Source organism: Sander lucioperca, chromosome 19 (assembly GCF_008315115.2).
Source record: "Sander lucioperca isolate FBNREF2018 chromosome 19, SLUC_FBN_1.2, whole genome shotgun sequence".
In the NCBI taxonomy this organism is placed as follows: Eukaryota; Metazoa; Chordata; class Actinopteri; order Perciformes; family Percidae; genus Sander; species Sander lucioperca.
The window spans coordinates 9,691,599-9,707,830 of NC_050191.1; the positions used below are offsets into that span (position 1 = coordinate 9,691,599).

Sequence of the window (16,232 nt, forward strand, 5' to 3'; positions counted from 1 at the left end):
TCATACCACATGATTTGATGATTTGATTCAGATTCAATGTTGATTATTGACCCTGAAACCAGATGCTGATGAAGACCATGTAATATGACCAAAAGCGCCAGTACTGCTGATAAATGGATTATGTGGTGAGATTGTTTTCCCAATAACGAGAAAAAGTCATCACGGTGCTCTGCGAGAAGTGAAAACTTGGGGGGGGGACATCCTTAAAAGCCCATGGAAACTTAATTTCAATTTCAAAGGATTTCTTTATAATATGTAATACTCATGACTATATAACAAACAAAGAGGGAAATATCAATTATTATTTTTCAAGAGTTTAACACATAAAAAAATGATCTAATTTGATTCATCAGGACTGTGTGGGTGTGGCATGATCAGAGTTGATTGACAGTGGTGGCAACATAACGAAACAACAACCATCGATTCAAATGTTACAAAAATTCTGATTAGTGCACAGAAATACATGACATCATCTCATCCCCAATGAGACCCACCCACTACAAACCAGTGGGAAAAACGACAAAAACATGAATTTGAATGTGTAATGACCAAAACTGTGGCAGAAGATTTCGTGTCCCTGTAGGATCCCATACGTAGTAAAAAGCTGAGTTTAAGGCCCTTTAACACTTGAAATGTTACAAAAGTCTTTTGTGCCATTCAATGCCCAATGAGTTTTAAACTCACTTAGTTTATGTGAATCCAATCTGTATTATATTACTGCACTGTATCTCTGTTGTCAAGGTCTTAATGGTTTTAGGAGTAAAATATTGATTGTTTGAATAAGCCTCGATTCAAATCAGGTAGAAAATATGACCCGAGGCCAGAGTATTCTTAAACACTCACACCAAAGAAATCAATGATCTTCTTTGAATTCTTTAAATTAATTCCTTGAATGTCTAGCAGAAGCTACTGTATTCTGCAATAAGCGTCTTAATACAGTCATTACCAAAGCAGATGTATAATATCATAATCACATATTACTCATCTCTTTCTCGCTTTTTAGCAGTAGCAATGGATACTGTCTCCAATCAGGCGTGACTGCACAATTTTGCCTGATAACAGCATGGGTAGAACGCAGCATAGATTCAGGTTCTTTGTGGACATAGCAGGGGATTGTAGGTAGCCCCCGAAGGAAGTTACGGCTTGACAAATATTTGAAGTGCAGCCCGACTCTGTTTACCTCACCCAAAGCTTTAGGGTGAAGCTGCTACTATTGAATTATGAATCACAAAGGGGACAGAGTTGACAGTATCAGAGTCAGAGAAGTTGAAAGTTGAAAACCATTTTACAGAGCTTCTGATATGAAAATTTGCACTTGCAGTTGTTATTTGCTTGATTTTACATTTCATTGAGCAATTGATTGTCAGGAAACCTGAGAGAAATTGATCGAAGGGGACTAAAAGATGCCTGACCTAGATTTTCTTTCTTTCTTATTCTTATCAAAACATATTGGTTATTCTCTTTAATTTTTTTTTCTGTCTATTTGATGCACTTTGTGTTCTAGAAAACAAGTCTAAACACACAGTTAAACTCTGAAATGTTCACATGTTTATAATAAGTATTTGCATACAGTAAATTTTTTTTATCTTTATCAAATCCACTTACATTAAAGTACACATAACAACATCTACCACATTAGAAGAAATGTGAATATTCCAAAAGTAAGCCATGACAAAAAAAGGCCAGCAAAGGGCGAGTTAATGCCAAAACTTGACGTAAAACATGACTACAAAAAACAGTCCCACAAAGAGTTAAGTGAAAGGACTGACACAGAGATGTGTTCATTAACAGAGTGCAATCACAGCATAACCATTTTACAAAATGTTTTGTTAGTAGGTTCAATATCCTCACTTGATTATTTGCTATGGAAATATAATATTCAGTATCAGTGCATCTCTCAGGATAATTGGATTTGTACAGTGTGTTCATTTAACTAATGATGCCAGCTATAATCAAAACAAGGAGATTCAAAAAGGCATCTGCCTTCTCAATTATCATGCAGCCATTGTAGAAGTCCCTAATAAAGGAATTGGATCAGTCCAAGTCTTGGTAAAGTTGGAAACATTTCTCACAGCATTGTAAATATTTTATATGAAAACTGCGGTGCCTCAGGCACTTCTACAATTCTACTACTCCGTCTGAGAAAATTTGAAAAAAGGTTTAAATTAACCAAACCAAGCATCTCACCGAGCAGCTTGACTCATCAATATCCTGCCAAGGCATGGTCGACCCAAGAGGCCTACCCTGTAATGAGTTGTGTCCAGTGTTGCAGATCAGAGGCCAGCAGGAATAGTTCATGGGTCCACAGTTGGGATGGTGCTGACCTTGTTGTTTCTACTGATTCTCCGCTCAGGCCGCGGCCTGGGCAGTTTGGTCTGGATCAGCTCCTCGGGTGTGTTACCCAGCGGAGGCAGCAGCCTCTTTTTGCTGTTCCTGGTCTCTGGTAACCACTGAGGTGGCAGCTCAAAGGGTCCAAAACCAAACTGTGTGGAGTCCTCAGCTTCAGTAGGTGTAGCTGGTGCCACCTGAGATGAAGAGGCGTAAGCACATGTGTGGACCGGAGAGGCCCGGGGTGCTATGATTGAAGAAGGGCCGTCCTTGGTGATGATCAGCCCTCCCCCTGTCCCCTGCAGAAGGTCTTTTTTGGTGATCACTTCCTCTCTGAAGCTCCCAAGTCTTGAGCCACCCTTGTGGTCCTCTTTAGACCCAGAGCAGCCTGCTGATCCTTGAGAAGGGATCTCATTCTCTGCATTCTCTGCATCCTCTTCTTCACCTTCTTCTTCAGAGGGCCTGAAGATCTGCTGCTGGCCAATGTTAAACATCTCCAGGAGCTGGCTCCCAGATCGACCGGCTGTCTCCAGTCCCACAGGCTCTCCGATCACACCCTCTGCTCCCAAAGACGCCAGACCCCCGGTGCTGACCATGTTACGGCGGCTGTAACGTCTGTGAATCCTGGCCAGCAAGTCCAGCCAGCTATGACGCACTGAGCGGTTAACAGTCAGAAACAAGAGTGGGTTGGTGAGCAGGGACACCTTGGGTAGCCAGAGGGCTGTCAGATACAGTGAGATGGGTAGCTCTTTAGCGTCTGACAAAACGGTGCGATAAACCACCAAGGCCCCATAGGGGGCGCTGCAGGCTGAGAAAGCCAGCACCACAGCCAGCAGAGTGGCGTGTAGCTCAGCTTCTCTCTGGGACACATACGGGATGGAGATACTGTTCTGGGGAGTCCGCAGAGCCGCGATTATCACCTTCTTCTTCTGGCTGGTACTGAGCGCTCTGCGGATCAGCAGCATGAAGAGGAAGACCAGAGCAAGCGGGAGGATCACTGTGGTGACGTTGTAGATCAACACATACACCGTGTGGCCCAGGGAGCGGGCGTGGTCATCGGAGCAGGACGAGGTGACATACACATCCGTCACATTGGTCACAGCGAACACAGGAAGGCTCACCACCGTTGCGTGGACCCAGATATAGATGACCAGATCTCGGGATCTTGCATCTGAGATCTTCCTCTCTAACGGGTACAGCACAGAGTAATATCTAGACACAGAAACACAAATTATTTCAACATTTTGGGCCCTATCTTGCACCCGGCGCAGCGCAGCGCAAAGCCCGACGTAAGTGACTTTGCTAGTTTAAGACCGACGCAATTCTCAATTTCCCATCCAGCGCCCGTGTCGTTTAAATAGCAAATGCACCTGCGCCCATCTTTGTGCCCATGGGCGTGCTGGTCTTACAGGGAGGTGTGTTCAGGTGAATTCTTGGTGTATTGCTATCTTGAGGCAGCGGGAAGTGATCGCGCCATTGACCAACAAAAACCTGGTCTAAAGTCAATAGCGCAGCATTTCATTGTTATTTTAACAGCACATTAGTAAAATGCGCCTAGGCTTATGCACAGCGCGCACACTATGCTTGTTACACACACACAGGGATGCACAGCAGCACACAAACATGCAAAAGATTACAAATAAAAATATTATGGGGAAAATCCGCCATCATAATAGCAATGCGCCAAGGTACAAACGCGTCTGGCTTTTAAAGGGAATGGGAGATGACACTCTGATTGGTTTATTGCATGTTACGCCCAAAACACACCTATGAATTAATGAAGACACTAAGTACAACGCTTTTGAACCATGCGCCTGGTGCATGGACCCTTTTTTCTGCCGTCAAACTAGCAAAAGTGGATTTGGACACACCCTAAACGAACCTGCACCATGCGCTTCATGCCGTGCACTCGCCGATCGTTAAAATAGGGCCCAAAGACTTGCATATGGACCTTTTTCCGTGACATATATTTTCACACAGTAGAAAAAGCCCAGGTGTATAATAAAATTAGATGGCCCAATTCCATTTAGCTGCACATTTTTCAATTAAAAATTGTGAATGAAATGAAATGAAATTAAAAGTGAATGCACCTAAATGCCCACATCCATAACAGAAGCTGAAGTATCCTGCTCTGAAAACACATGTCCACTATTTTTAGTGGGTGTGCAGTTTATCATGTACAAGTTAAGTAAAACTGAAACTATGACCTTCTCACCGCAGTAGAGCTTCAAGTGGTTATGCTGAAAAAGAGAGTAGATTCGTGCACCTGTTATATAAGCGGAAATACTGACAAAAAGGAAAAAGGCACAGTTGTTTTTTTAGTCTAATCTGTAGACACCAAATTGCTGCAAAATAGATTGCTAAAATTGATATATTTGAGTGAACATTTTTAATAAATGCTTCTGCAAAATACTTTAAACAGATAACTCTAGGGGAAAAATGAACAAATATGAGTTGAGAAAACAAAAAATAGAGGCATTTTTATTGAAAAGTAGCTAATTTATATGTGCTAATAATAACATAATTTATCAATCCAAACAAAGGTATCTTTAATAATATTGTCTTTGTTGACAGAATTGCATTTCTGAAATAATGCTATAACCCGAAAAATGAGTGCAACATAAAATCCTGTAAGCTGGTTATTAAATAGAGGCAAAAGTGTGCATATTTAACATAATTTTATTGGAATGGGATGAAAGGATGTTCTGTCTGTGGTGTAATTACCTTATGCAGAAGTTGAAATCATGCGAGTGTGTTTAATGCACACCCACAGACACATAACTAGATCTCCTCATATCTGCCTTACAGATAATAGGATATAGATTGTCTCTCATCCTGTTGATGTCCCTTAATAATAGGCAAAACAAATTGTGTGAAAGACTTGCTTATTTGTCTCTTCATCATTACATGCTAGTGTATGAGTGTGTGTGTACAGAAGCCATTAACTGCTGCAGTCTCAGCCCGACTGTATACACATCCTCGATTGCCATCCTTGAGAATAAATAATTCATCGGTTTGATAGCATTCTGACTGTATTAGTTGCTATGGAGGCAAAATGAGCTCCGCAGCAGTGAAACCAAGGCTGAGGCAAGGCTGCAACAATACACAATCTGACTGCAATCGCCATAAAAAAAATAAATGAAACACTTAAATTTGTTATACGGTAGTCAGTGTGGTGATAAAGTCCTGCATGATTTTTAAATTATGGAAAATGAGGCTTAATAGTGTAGTAGCCTGTATATATACTGCAGTCATCCAATATTAATGTTTTGCACGTACGTTTGTACATAATACATAATACAAGTCTCATACAGTTTGAGGAAACTACAGGATTTAAATAAATGGTGGTGTTATGAATTACATATCCAGAATGAGGGAGCTTCTGTGCTTTCAACTTGCAAACAGCAGGGATGTAATTTATGGTAACATTATTTATTTTTTTAGGCAAATGGATAGCGCTAAGTTTGTGTAGTCTGTATCACTGCTGCCACAGCTGACATATCTGTTAAAGAATGAGTGCCAGATAAAGTATTTTATTTTCTGGTTTAAAGCAAGTTTATTTCTAACTACTGAAAATGAAAATATCCTACGTCCATATATATTATGCTATGTAAATATATTATTTAACCTCCTCTGTCAGTACCGACTGCTCCACAAAAGTTATGAGACAGGAGTCGATGGTGTGGACGTATTGTCCCATTACAGACTCAACTAGCTTGATAACGGACAGTTAGCAAGCTTGGAGAGATTTTCTTTCCCTTAAATAACTCTTTAATGACAAATAAGCCGAAGCTACGACAGCATATTGTGACTGACTAGTGCTACTAGCACTAGTCAGTCACAATATGCTGTCGTAGCTAGCTAGTGAGCTAGCGGTTAGCATGTAGCTACAGTAGTTAGTTAGCCAGCTAGCCAATATGTCTTTGAATTTGGTGGTTAGAATCATATAGGAAGTAGTCTCACGTTGCCAGATCTCCACAGCGCCGTGTCAGCACTGGAGTATGGTCTGGCTACACAAGTTAACTTAACATTCTGGTATAAGTGAAAAACGCTATGGGTTATTTGTATTTCTTTAAACTGTTCACAATTGTCTTGGGCGGTGCGGTGACAGGAGGAGGACAAAGCCTGACATCCGGCGCTCGAGAGACGCTGCTCATGGCTTTATACCCGCATTGTACATCCAGTAAGCCAATCTACATAAGTTACTTTCTTTGATTTCACATAGCCTATTGTGTTTTTTTTTAAGACAAATTCGTTTTTTGATGACAAATTTTAGGCAAGAAACAAATGAATTAAATTAGGGTTAGATAACTGGCAGTGTTGAAAAGGCTTTACATGTTTAGAGAATTTTCTATGGAGATAAAACAATAACAGAACATTTAATTGAACAAAATTAATAATTTGTAGGACAACTAGGTGAGAAAGACATGCAGGAAATCGCCACAGGTCAGACTCAAACCTTGGACCACTGCATCAAGGCATAAACCTCTTTGTTTATGTGCGCCTGCTCTACCCACTGAGCCAACCCAGCCACAAGACTCAGAGATTTAAGACAAAGAGATTTAAGAGAGATTAGAGTATTTTTATCTAAACATACAGCTCTGGTAGTGGGGGTAATATAAGTAGCAACACTGCCAGTAGAATTACTAATTCAATTATTGGTAGTGATACTAAAATACTGTTTAAGAAAAGTTTAATTTGACTGAGAAAGCCATAAAAAAAGTTTAGCTTCCAGATCAGTAAGGGCATGATCAGCATTAGTGTAAGACCATACTGTATACGTGGGCAGCAGCAGCCATCTCAGGCTGCTTTTGGCTGCAGCTTTTAGCGCTGCAGGAAGGACTGGGACACAGCTGCTCAGCGTGGCGTACACATGCTCCATCGATCACCGCCCCCAACCCGTCTCGTCCACGCCACAGGGTGTAGATGGAGATTGAAAAAGACTTTCTCTCCTACAACAAAACAAGCTTCCAGAGTTGCTCCACTTGTGCAATGTGGATGTTTGTACTTCCACATCAGGAAGAGAATAGTTCCAACTGACTCAGCCAAGCACTGTATTGATAAACTGATCAGAGAATCTATTTGAACCATCCACTTCTCTCAAAAGCGAGTGGGAGGTACCCTGCAGGTACTGGTTGAAAAAAAAAAAAACATGACTCTCGTCCTACTCAGGGACAGATTGCTCTTTTTACTTGTGTTGTAAGATGTGGATTTTAATTTTAAATGTTAACTACAATTATCTATGACTGTATTATCTCTGTCTACTTTAACTATGTGTGTAAATTAGTATTTTATATTTTCTGAACTGACCTGTCGAGTGCGATGGCACTGAAACTGAGCACAGTGACCGAGCAGAATAGCTTATGGAGGAACTTGATGGCCTTGCAGAGCAGCAGAGTGTGAAGCCACCAGCAGCAGCGAGGGCTGGCTCCAAGCGCCATGTCGAAGGGAACGCACACCAGGCCGGCGCAGATACCCGAGCACGCCAGGTTCTTGATGAATCGGTTGGTCGCAGACTTAAAGACATTCGTGCAGCAGGTGCACCACAACACAGTGGCATTTCCTGTGGGGAGGAGGGAAGCAGAGACTTAGAATAACATCAAGATTTAGATTTCCTTTTTAGAAAAATGTCATTTGTTGCATCTTTGCATTTGTCTCGCTCAGTTTTTTTTACTTAGTCACATGCCTTTTAACAAGCCACATAAACTCAAAAGTATCCTTTTCATTGGACAGTTTTAATAACCTGGTAGGATGGCACGTAACCCAAGAGATTTTCTTGGCAGAGCAGTTCAGACTGCTGTTTGTCCTCCTCCAAGATGCAAAGACTTGATGGCACAGAGGTCTTTCAGTTATCTCTTCATGGAAAAGCCTTCCAATCTGCTTCACCAAATCCCATCTATCCATCTACATTAATGTTTTAAAAATACCAATAAGGATTATTATGTCTTAAATTGTGGTTTTGTGAAGACTGATTTGTAACAACAAGAACAACTGTAAGAAATATTTGATTTTGTGCTGAATTAGTATAAGCCTAAGTAATCAACATAATTGTTATCCTTAACTATACGTACACTAATGCAGACAGAAATGGAAGAGCTCTTTGCAGGGTGAAGAAATCAGTACACGATCAGGTTCAAGCGAGGAAACTGGCTTTTCTGTTAAGATCCCTCCATAATTTGGAGCGATGAGAGAGTAATGATTGTTAATTAGGTTTAAAAAGGTGAACTTTATACTCCCTGTGAAGCACTGACGGATGTCAGGTCACACAGGGCTGCGTGTGATACGAGCCTCTCCAAATGTAATTAGACCTGCAGTGTTAGCTGTGCTCTGATTGTCAGAGACACAGCAAGATGTTCTCTGGTGAGGAAAACTGCCATTTCTTCCTCAGGTTATTTGTTTCTGATGTCTGTAAATGTTCAAGACACAGTCAGAAAAAAAACACTCACCATCAATTGCAAGAAAAAGATCAGGTTACTACAGTTTACAAAGATACAAATAAAAGCTATGAAAGCAAGGTTAGATATAAAAATCAATTATGGTGGAGTAGTCTGTGGAAATTTGGCCTGAGAGGTTTTAGATGGAGCTGGAAGAAGCTGTTTTTAGGAGAACATGGTGTGCTTTACTGCTAGTTTCTAACTGGGCAGGATTTCAGAGCAGCACACAGGAGTAGTATTTCAGGGAAACCCTAATGTAGCTGTAATTAATGCTCAGCCTCTGCATTCTGTGAAGCTGACTCACATGGGATAATAAAATTAGCACAAATACTCATTGTTTAAAATGCATCATTACATAAAAGAGGATGTTTACAGCAAACGTATATTGCAAATTGATATTTTACAAAACAACTCATATTGTCAACATTGTTTGCCAATCCAAAACAAACACAACAAAACAGGTACAAATGACTATGTTACAAAGACCGGTCATGGTTAAATGAAAACAATGTTGACTGTTGATAGGAAACGTCATGTAAACAGCGGCCTTCTGTGTCAAACATGTTTTGCATCCACCCTGGGGTCTCCCGGAGAATATTTTAGCTGTAATTAAAACAATTTCCCACTTAAATGAGGACTAAAGAGGGAGCGTGCTCATTTTTTTCAAATACTAATTGACAAGTAATTTCCTTATATCCTATTTAAGCATTAAGGTGTACATTATGCCACTTAAGTGTAGACAAACTACATAAATTACATAAATAAGAATTTAAGTGCTTTTTGAGAATATCTATAAAAAAATAAACATGTATTTGTATAGCAGTTTTTAAACCAAGGGTTACAAAGTGCATCATCACATAACTGTAACTCATAAAGTATGTCCTTGTAAGTGCCGTCAGGTAGACAACATTGGGACCTCTACTCTTTTATAATCAGAGCTTGCATTGTCTGTAAAATCATGTTGTCCTTTTGTGCCTGAAATACTCACGTGGCACTTGTGGAACACCTTGGCAACCATACTCACAGCAGCCAATGGGGAGAAAAAGCACACACTAAAAATTATTGTTTGTTCCACTTATCAAATAGCTGTCCAACTACACATGAAAAACTCAAAATACTTCAAAAAATGCTTTGTTTGTCTACTTTATACACTGTCTACTTTACGCACATGAAAGTAAGTTGTGTCATCTCTGGATTGGTGTTAATAAGCTGCTGTTATCAGTGAAGCAACTAATCCAGGTGTCTAAACATAGCAGCATTAGCTGATACAAATGAAAGTGTGAAACATCATAAACGCACTTAACACCTTCTTAGTTGCATCCCTGTGGTGTTATAATAACTTTAGTTTCAATGAGTGACTTATTTAAACATTGTAACCAACAGAGAAAATAGAAATCCCGATCCACATACTGTAATTTCTCACAGACATGATTTATTAATAATCACTATTATTATTATTTAGTAGTATTGCCGTGCACACTGTGGCACATTAATCAGATTTACAGTCAAACTTCTGTGCTTTATTGAGAAAAAAAGGATAACTGTAACTGTAAAATAATTCAACATTTTGGGAAATACACGTGTTTTGCTTTATTTTCTAAAAGTTAGATGAAAAGATCACTATGACTCTAATGTCTGTGCCTTAGGTACAGAGGAGACCGTTAGCCTAGCTTAGCATAAAGACTGGAGGCCAGGGTAAACAGCTAGCCTGGCTCTCTCCAAAGTTCAATGGAAAGTGAATTAGTCCAAAGTTAATCCATTCATTTTAGGGGTGCCAGTATTTGTAATTTTAAACTTTGAAGAGCGTTAACTTAGTTGTTTCCTCCTGCCTCCAATAATCATGCTATGCTAAGCTAAGCAAATCACCTGCTGGCTCCTTACCATGTTTTGTAACTGTTTTGTTTTGTAATTATTCAGATTACACAGTTTGCAACAAGTTCTTATACCTGAACAACAAAATTGTTTGTTTGTCAGTGAATTGCAACACAACCCATATGAGCATTAATGTGTTGAAGATGAAATGACTGTTTATTAAGGTTGCCACCTATGATGTAGAAAAATAAAAGGACGCCACAGATATTTCTCTCAAAACAACGTTGATTTCTTATACGAACTTGTGGCTTCTACAGGACCGGGACGCACTATTTTATTTTGAAATATTTTAAGGGACAGGTGGCAACCCTACATAAACAGAAGAAACCAAACACATTTGAAACATTACTCATCTGTCATTGGGGTTCATCTCCAAAGATACAAAATATGTATGCAAGTTATTATATAGACTGAACTTGGGGGAAATATACTGCATGTCAAGTCGCTGTTTCTGATACTCTCAGACAGTGTAGAATAAGATGAATTTAAATAAATTTACTTGTGGGGTATAAGGAGAAAAACTTATAATAATAATATGTTATTAACACCAACAAAAAGTGCTTATACTAACAACACTACCATGCATGAGGTCACATTATCTTTTCACCTCTACACCTCTCTGAAAGTATAAAGATATACATCCAGCATTTTTTTATTACCTGTAACTTCATTTTTTATGCCTGTGCAAACGAAAACATGAACTGATTTGTGTGCACGTATCATACATTACTTGCAAGAAAACTGCTGGCATTTTTTAATCCCTCATACAGATTTCTTTTTGGAGATGGGAAGAAATGAAATCACCCCCACATCAGGACAACAAAAGTGCCTACATGATGGAACTGACATATTGTGTGCATCCCTTATGATAAGTGCTGTCTGGTGATGTATCCTGGCTTTTATCATAGTATAAAAACCTGTTTGATAGCGCACAAAGTGGCTGGAGAGTTGAGAACACACTTTTTTGAAAATCTAAACCTCAAAAACAGCCCTCTGGAATAGCATCAGTTTTATTATTCATTGTTTTACTCTCTGGCTTATTTATGTAATCATAGTCAGGTCGAGAGTTGCCTGCTGATTAAATTGCTTTGATTTTTCTTTCATTTTCTTTTTGCTGTATATGTAGAATAAAACGACTCTCCAATTAGCCTTACAATGTGTGTTCGAATGGTGATTGTTCCTAAAATAGATTTAGGTATTTGATGCATTTCGACAATACTATATTTTGCTTTCCATAATCAATGGTCACACATGGTGTCATTGGAAATGTCAAGCCCACCTTTTCCAGTTTACTCTCCTGAGACAATTATTTCACTAGTAAAGGGCAACAACTATTATTATAATTTTTTATTATTATTATTTATTAACATTTTTTCTGTTTATATTTTACATATATTTGTAGACCTAATCAGTCTGAATTGCTGTCCGCTTTAGTGTCTTTCTTGATTCTACCACTGGGGGCGCCAAAGCCAGACACTTTTTTATTTTACACAAAGTGGCTTTAAAATTTGCTACAAAACACTGATTTCAACATTACCGTGTCACTCTTGAATTAAGGGTCATGTCTGTGTGTATTACATGCTTTATTTACATCCCATTTTACTTGTTGTTCTCTGGTGGTGTGTTCAAGTACTGTGGGAATCTCTGCCTTTAAGACAGCTGGCTCTTTGAACTTTTTTAACTTATTGTACATTATAGGTTCATATAAATGAGGTTGTTTGATAGTAGAAGTCAAATATATGTATTGTATGTTTTCCAAGCCATATACACAACATACAGAGGAAAAACAGGCATTTTGAGCTATGCTGCAAAAAGGCAACTTTGTGCAGCCATTCATGTCATGCTCTCTTGACCCTGCCACTGCAAAACAGGGGGTTGTACTGATTCAGAGCAATAGTCATTTGGCCATTTTTTGCTGGTTTTGGAGTTAGTTTCACCATATTTCATCATGGTGAACTATCTATGCAGCCTATCATTGAGGCCATACTCATAATTTGTGAAAAATACCACATTAATATGCTGCGCTCATTTTAGGCAGTAGGATTATGTTTTTTGGCTGCCAATAAGATGGAGGGGATGTCAAACTGTGTGAGACTGATGTGCTTGTGCGGTCCATCAATTCACACGGCTCCTTCCTCACTTCCATCTTCATCAGCAGCCTGTGATTCTACTGGCACAAGCAGAAATATTTGTCAGAGTCGGTACAGATTCAGCTTGTAAGAAGCTCAAAATGTATATGGTAAGTTATTACTACTAATATTTGCCAATTTCATGGTGAAATAGGTAGCTAACACCTGTCAAGTTTACCATGTGTCTCTTTGGGTTGCCAACCTAAAACTTCACTTGAATGAAAAAAAGGCATCAAATATACATTATACGTTTCGCTTAAGTCTTAAGTAAATGTTTGCTTCTTGTATACATACTGTAATAATGTAATGCTTAACATCCAATACTCAAGTTAGCAGCAAACTAACATGCAAAACAGACACGTCAGACAACATCATTCATAGTACTGAATAGCATTCACCAGTCATATAGTAGGCTATTGTACTCCACAGTGCATCCATATGGATAGCTATAAGAACTAGGCTGCTGACAGGATTTTTTTTTTTTTATTACCAAAGAAGTGGTGTGTGTCTTGACTTCCCTTTAATTTCAAAACAACAGAAGGTAGTGGAGTTCATTATAATAAAAATGTGGAGGATACAGCCTGAACCATGTAAGCACTGTCAAAGGGAGTGTTACCACCTGTCGAGGGAAAAGTCAGGGGAAAATGAGCATGAGAGCATGAACATTTGGAGGGATGTCCTGTAAGGAGTCTGGAGATTGGGCATGTTGGCTAAAAACTATGGGTAGAATATGACATAGCCTACTTGAAGTATGCACCGACCAATGGTTTGAAAGGGAAAAGCCAGCAAATTTGATGGAAAAATACAGACTGTTTTATATATATATATATATATATATATATATATATATATATTTTAAATTGGTTGCTTTTCCATGTTTTGGTCATGTTATGTAGTCATTTATGTACACTATGTGTTTTAGATGTAAAACCTACATGCATTAGGCAATTAAGAAGAAAAAGATGACTGAATGAATAGCCTAGAATCCAATTCTAGCTTTATTATGACAGTGACCATCTTTCACATTTACAGAATACTGCTGCTTCATATTCAGGTTATTTAGGCATTGATGATTGGGCTACTTTTACTAAGTCTTGCTTGTTGTTGCAACTTTCCTCATTTATTTTATTATTTATTTTTCTTACATAAAGGGTGTTCCCATAAGGTTCCCTTGACCCAGATTTAGGAGTTAAACTGTTGAGGCTCATAGAAAAAAATGAAGCTATTGAATGCTTTAATTGAGTAATTATATATCTATATCTATCTATGTCTGCAGGAATCTTAAGTGGTTTGGGGGCCTTTCTGTCAAGTATGGACAATATATTTGTATGTGGCGACTTACCGAGTAGCGAACCTATGAGGATGAAAACCTGGATGGTGGTGGTGAAGTCCCGGTAGGCTTGCTCTCGGATGAGGCGCTGCTGCTGATCCAGCCCGGTCCCCTCGGCAGGTGGGCTGCTGTCCCACCGCGTCGCCGTGCTCGAAGCATTAAGAAGATCCAGCCAGAGGTGGGCTGCTGTGAAATTGGCTGCACCGTCCCCGACCGTCGCAGCCTGGCTCCCACTATCCATGTCGGTTCACCCGGCGATCCTGACGGGTTTTAAGACGGCTGGCGGGATGTCAGCAGCCAGCATTGGAGAGGCATTTCCGTGGGGATGATGGTGATGCCTTGCAAAAAGGAGAAAAAAAAACTACAAAACACAGCTTGCATGCATGCTGAGATGTCAGTGAAGATGGGAGACCGACACAGGTAATGCGTGCAGCTGCCAGGAGTAAGATGTTTTTTATATGTCTGATGAATCAGAAAAGAACATGGTGTAATGATCATACATCAAAGCACAAGGAAATAACAAGCCTATAGGCTGTATGACCCATAATCCCCCAATGCGGATGCATGGCAGAAATCAGTCAATGAAATCCGTGCGCAGTGAGGTTGGATGGATGCTACTCTCTCTGACACCCAGTGCACCTAAAACCACACCGGCTTGCGAAGTGTCCGTTCCGGTAAAAAAAAATGCTTGCAGCACCGAGAACACAATATAATCACCTCTCACCGTACAATAAAAAAAAATAGTGTGGCAGTCAGGCTGATACTCCGGCTTCCGCTGGCAATCGCACTGTCAGAGGCTGTTAATTAGTAGAGTGACTGGTGTAGGGAGCCTTGGAACTGAATATCTCACAGTGTGAGGTGCAAGACTGGAGAGAAAGAGCCCCTCCTCTTCTTTTAGCATCAAGAAACTCCACTGAATCGTATGAATGGCAAGCTAAGGAGAGTGTGGCCGAATTACACACTAATCAGTAATGCTGTTGGTATATAAAGATGGGTAAACTTCCTATCATCCAAACAGACAAAAATCTGTTAGCCTTTAAGTAAATATAATTTATCCAGAGACCCAGTTAAACAATGTAGGCTACATAGGTTTACATTTTATAATAATGAGGCACACTATCAATCGGTTTGTCAACCCCAAAAGGTAACCAGACATTACATTGGGTTTAACCTCAACAACTGTACCGTTGTCTTGCTCACTGTTATTTCACAGGCGCTTGTTAGATTCCTCTTTGGTTTGCTGAATACCAACACTTGTGAGGACGTACCTCAGTAAGACAACACAGTATTTCATGATTTACTTTGTGTTTTAATAAATAACAGTAAATCAATTTGTAGTCTCCTTTATAAGGCAAGGCAGTGGACCCGCAAGGAGATGCTCATATGGACCCATTGTGGAGAAACAGCTAAAGATCAATGCATGAAAATGACTATTCATACATCCCAGTAGAAAATAAACCTCTCTTGAGCAGGACTAGAATTAGTAAATTCCATCTTTGAAAATATTACGCAGAGGATCAAAACTCTTAACTCATTTTTTTGCTAATACTTATTGTAGTGCTAAATACATTCCCTTTATTCCAATTCCTTATTTGTGGAATCAGCACAGTACACATATGTCTGGCATTACTTCTACAAATTAAGTCTTTTCCTCCATCGTGTGTTAGGAGTCATGCATGTCTGTACCAGCTTCTGTAAAGACTGTGTTCATAAAGGTGGATGTACTGAGACGGCGGTCAGTGTCTTTGTCTCCAACTTCAGAATCAGACTCTCTTCTATGATGCAGGCTACATTGTTAATAAAATCCCAAAGAGAAAAAAACATACATCAAAGTAAATCCACTTCCCTTTGAAACAGACAACAGCCCTTCATATAAAATAACAAGGGTTTGAACTTTAACATTAGAATAAAACCGCAACAGTGGGATCAGTGTCATTTCTAATATATGCTTTTGTTTCACAATGTTTCATCATGATATGTTCCACATTGTATTGTATGTGACAAAAACATATCTCAAATTACATGTAAGATAGATCAAAACTTAATGTAGGAAGGCTGAGCTGCCACTAGATGCAAACATTTTCACAAATGTAGTGTATTTAGTTTATTCTAGGAGACTAATGAACATCACTGCTAAGT

The 16,232-nt window shown here is 39.3% G+C and overlaps 1 protein-coding gene across 1 annotated transcript; it reads right to left on the reverse strand.

Annotated features, from left to right (window-relative positions):
- Positions 1-423: 423 nt before the first annotated feature.
- gpr176 (G protein-coupled receptor 176) lies at positions 424-16,194 on the reverse strand. The gene is made up of 3 exons (XM_031321945.2): positions 14,106-16,194; positions 7,639-7,891; positions 424-3,540 (listed from the first exon to the last, which is right to left on the reverse strand). The coding sequence occupies exons 1-3, from the start codon at positions 14,332-14,334 to the stop codon at positions 2,295-2,297; spliced, it is 1,728 nt and encodes a 575-aa protein (XP_031177805.2). The 5' UTR covers positions 14,335-16,194; the 3' UTR covers positions 424-2,294.
- Positions 16,195-16,232: the final 38 nt, after the last annotated feature.

Excerpts from the sequence above, each read along its gene's own strand:
- gpr176 (XM_031321945.2), bottom strand. The coding sequence starts at position 14,334 with ATGGATAGTGGGAGCCAGGCTGCGACGGTCGGGGACGGTGCAGCCAAT. Across the intron at positions 7,892-14,105 it reads CCTCATAGGTTCGCTACTCG|GAAATGCCACTGTGTTGTGG; the intron begins GTAAGTCGCCAC and ends TCCTCCCCACAG. Across the intron at positions 3,541-7,638 it reads AGTGCCATCGCACTCGACAG|ATATTACTCTGTGCTGTACC; the intron begins GTCAGTTCAGAA and ends TTCTGTGTCTAG.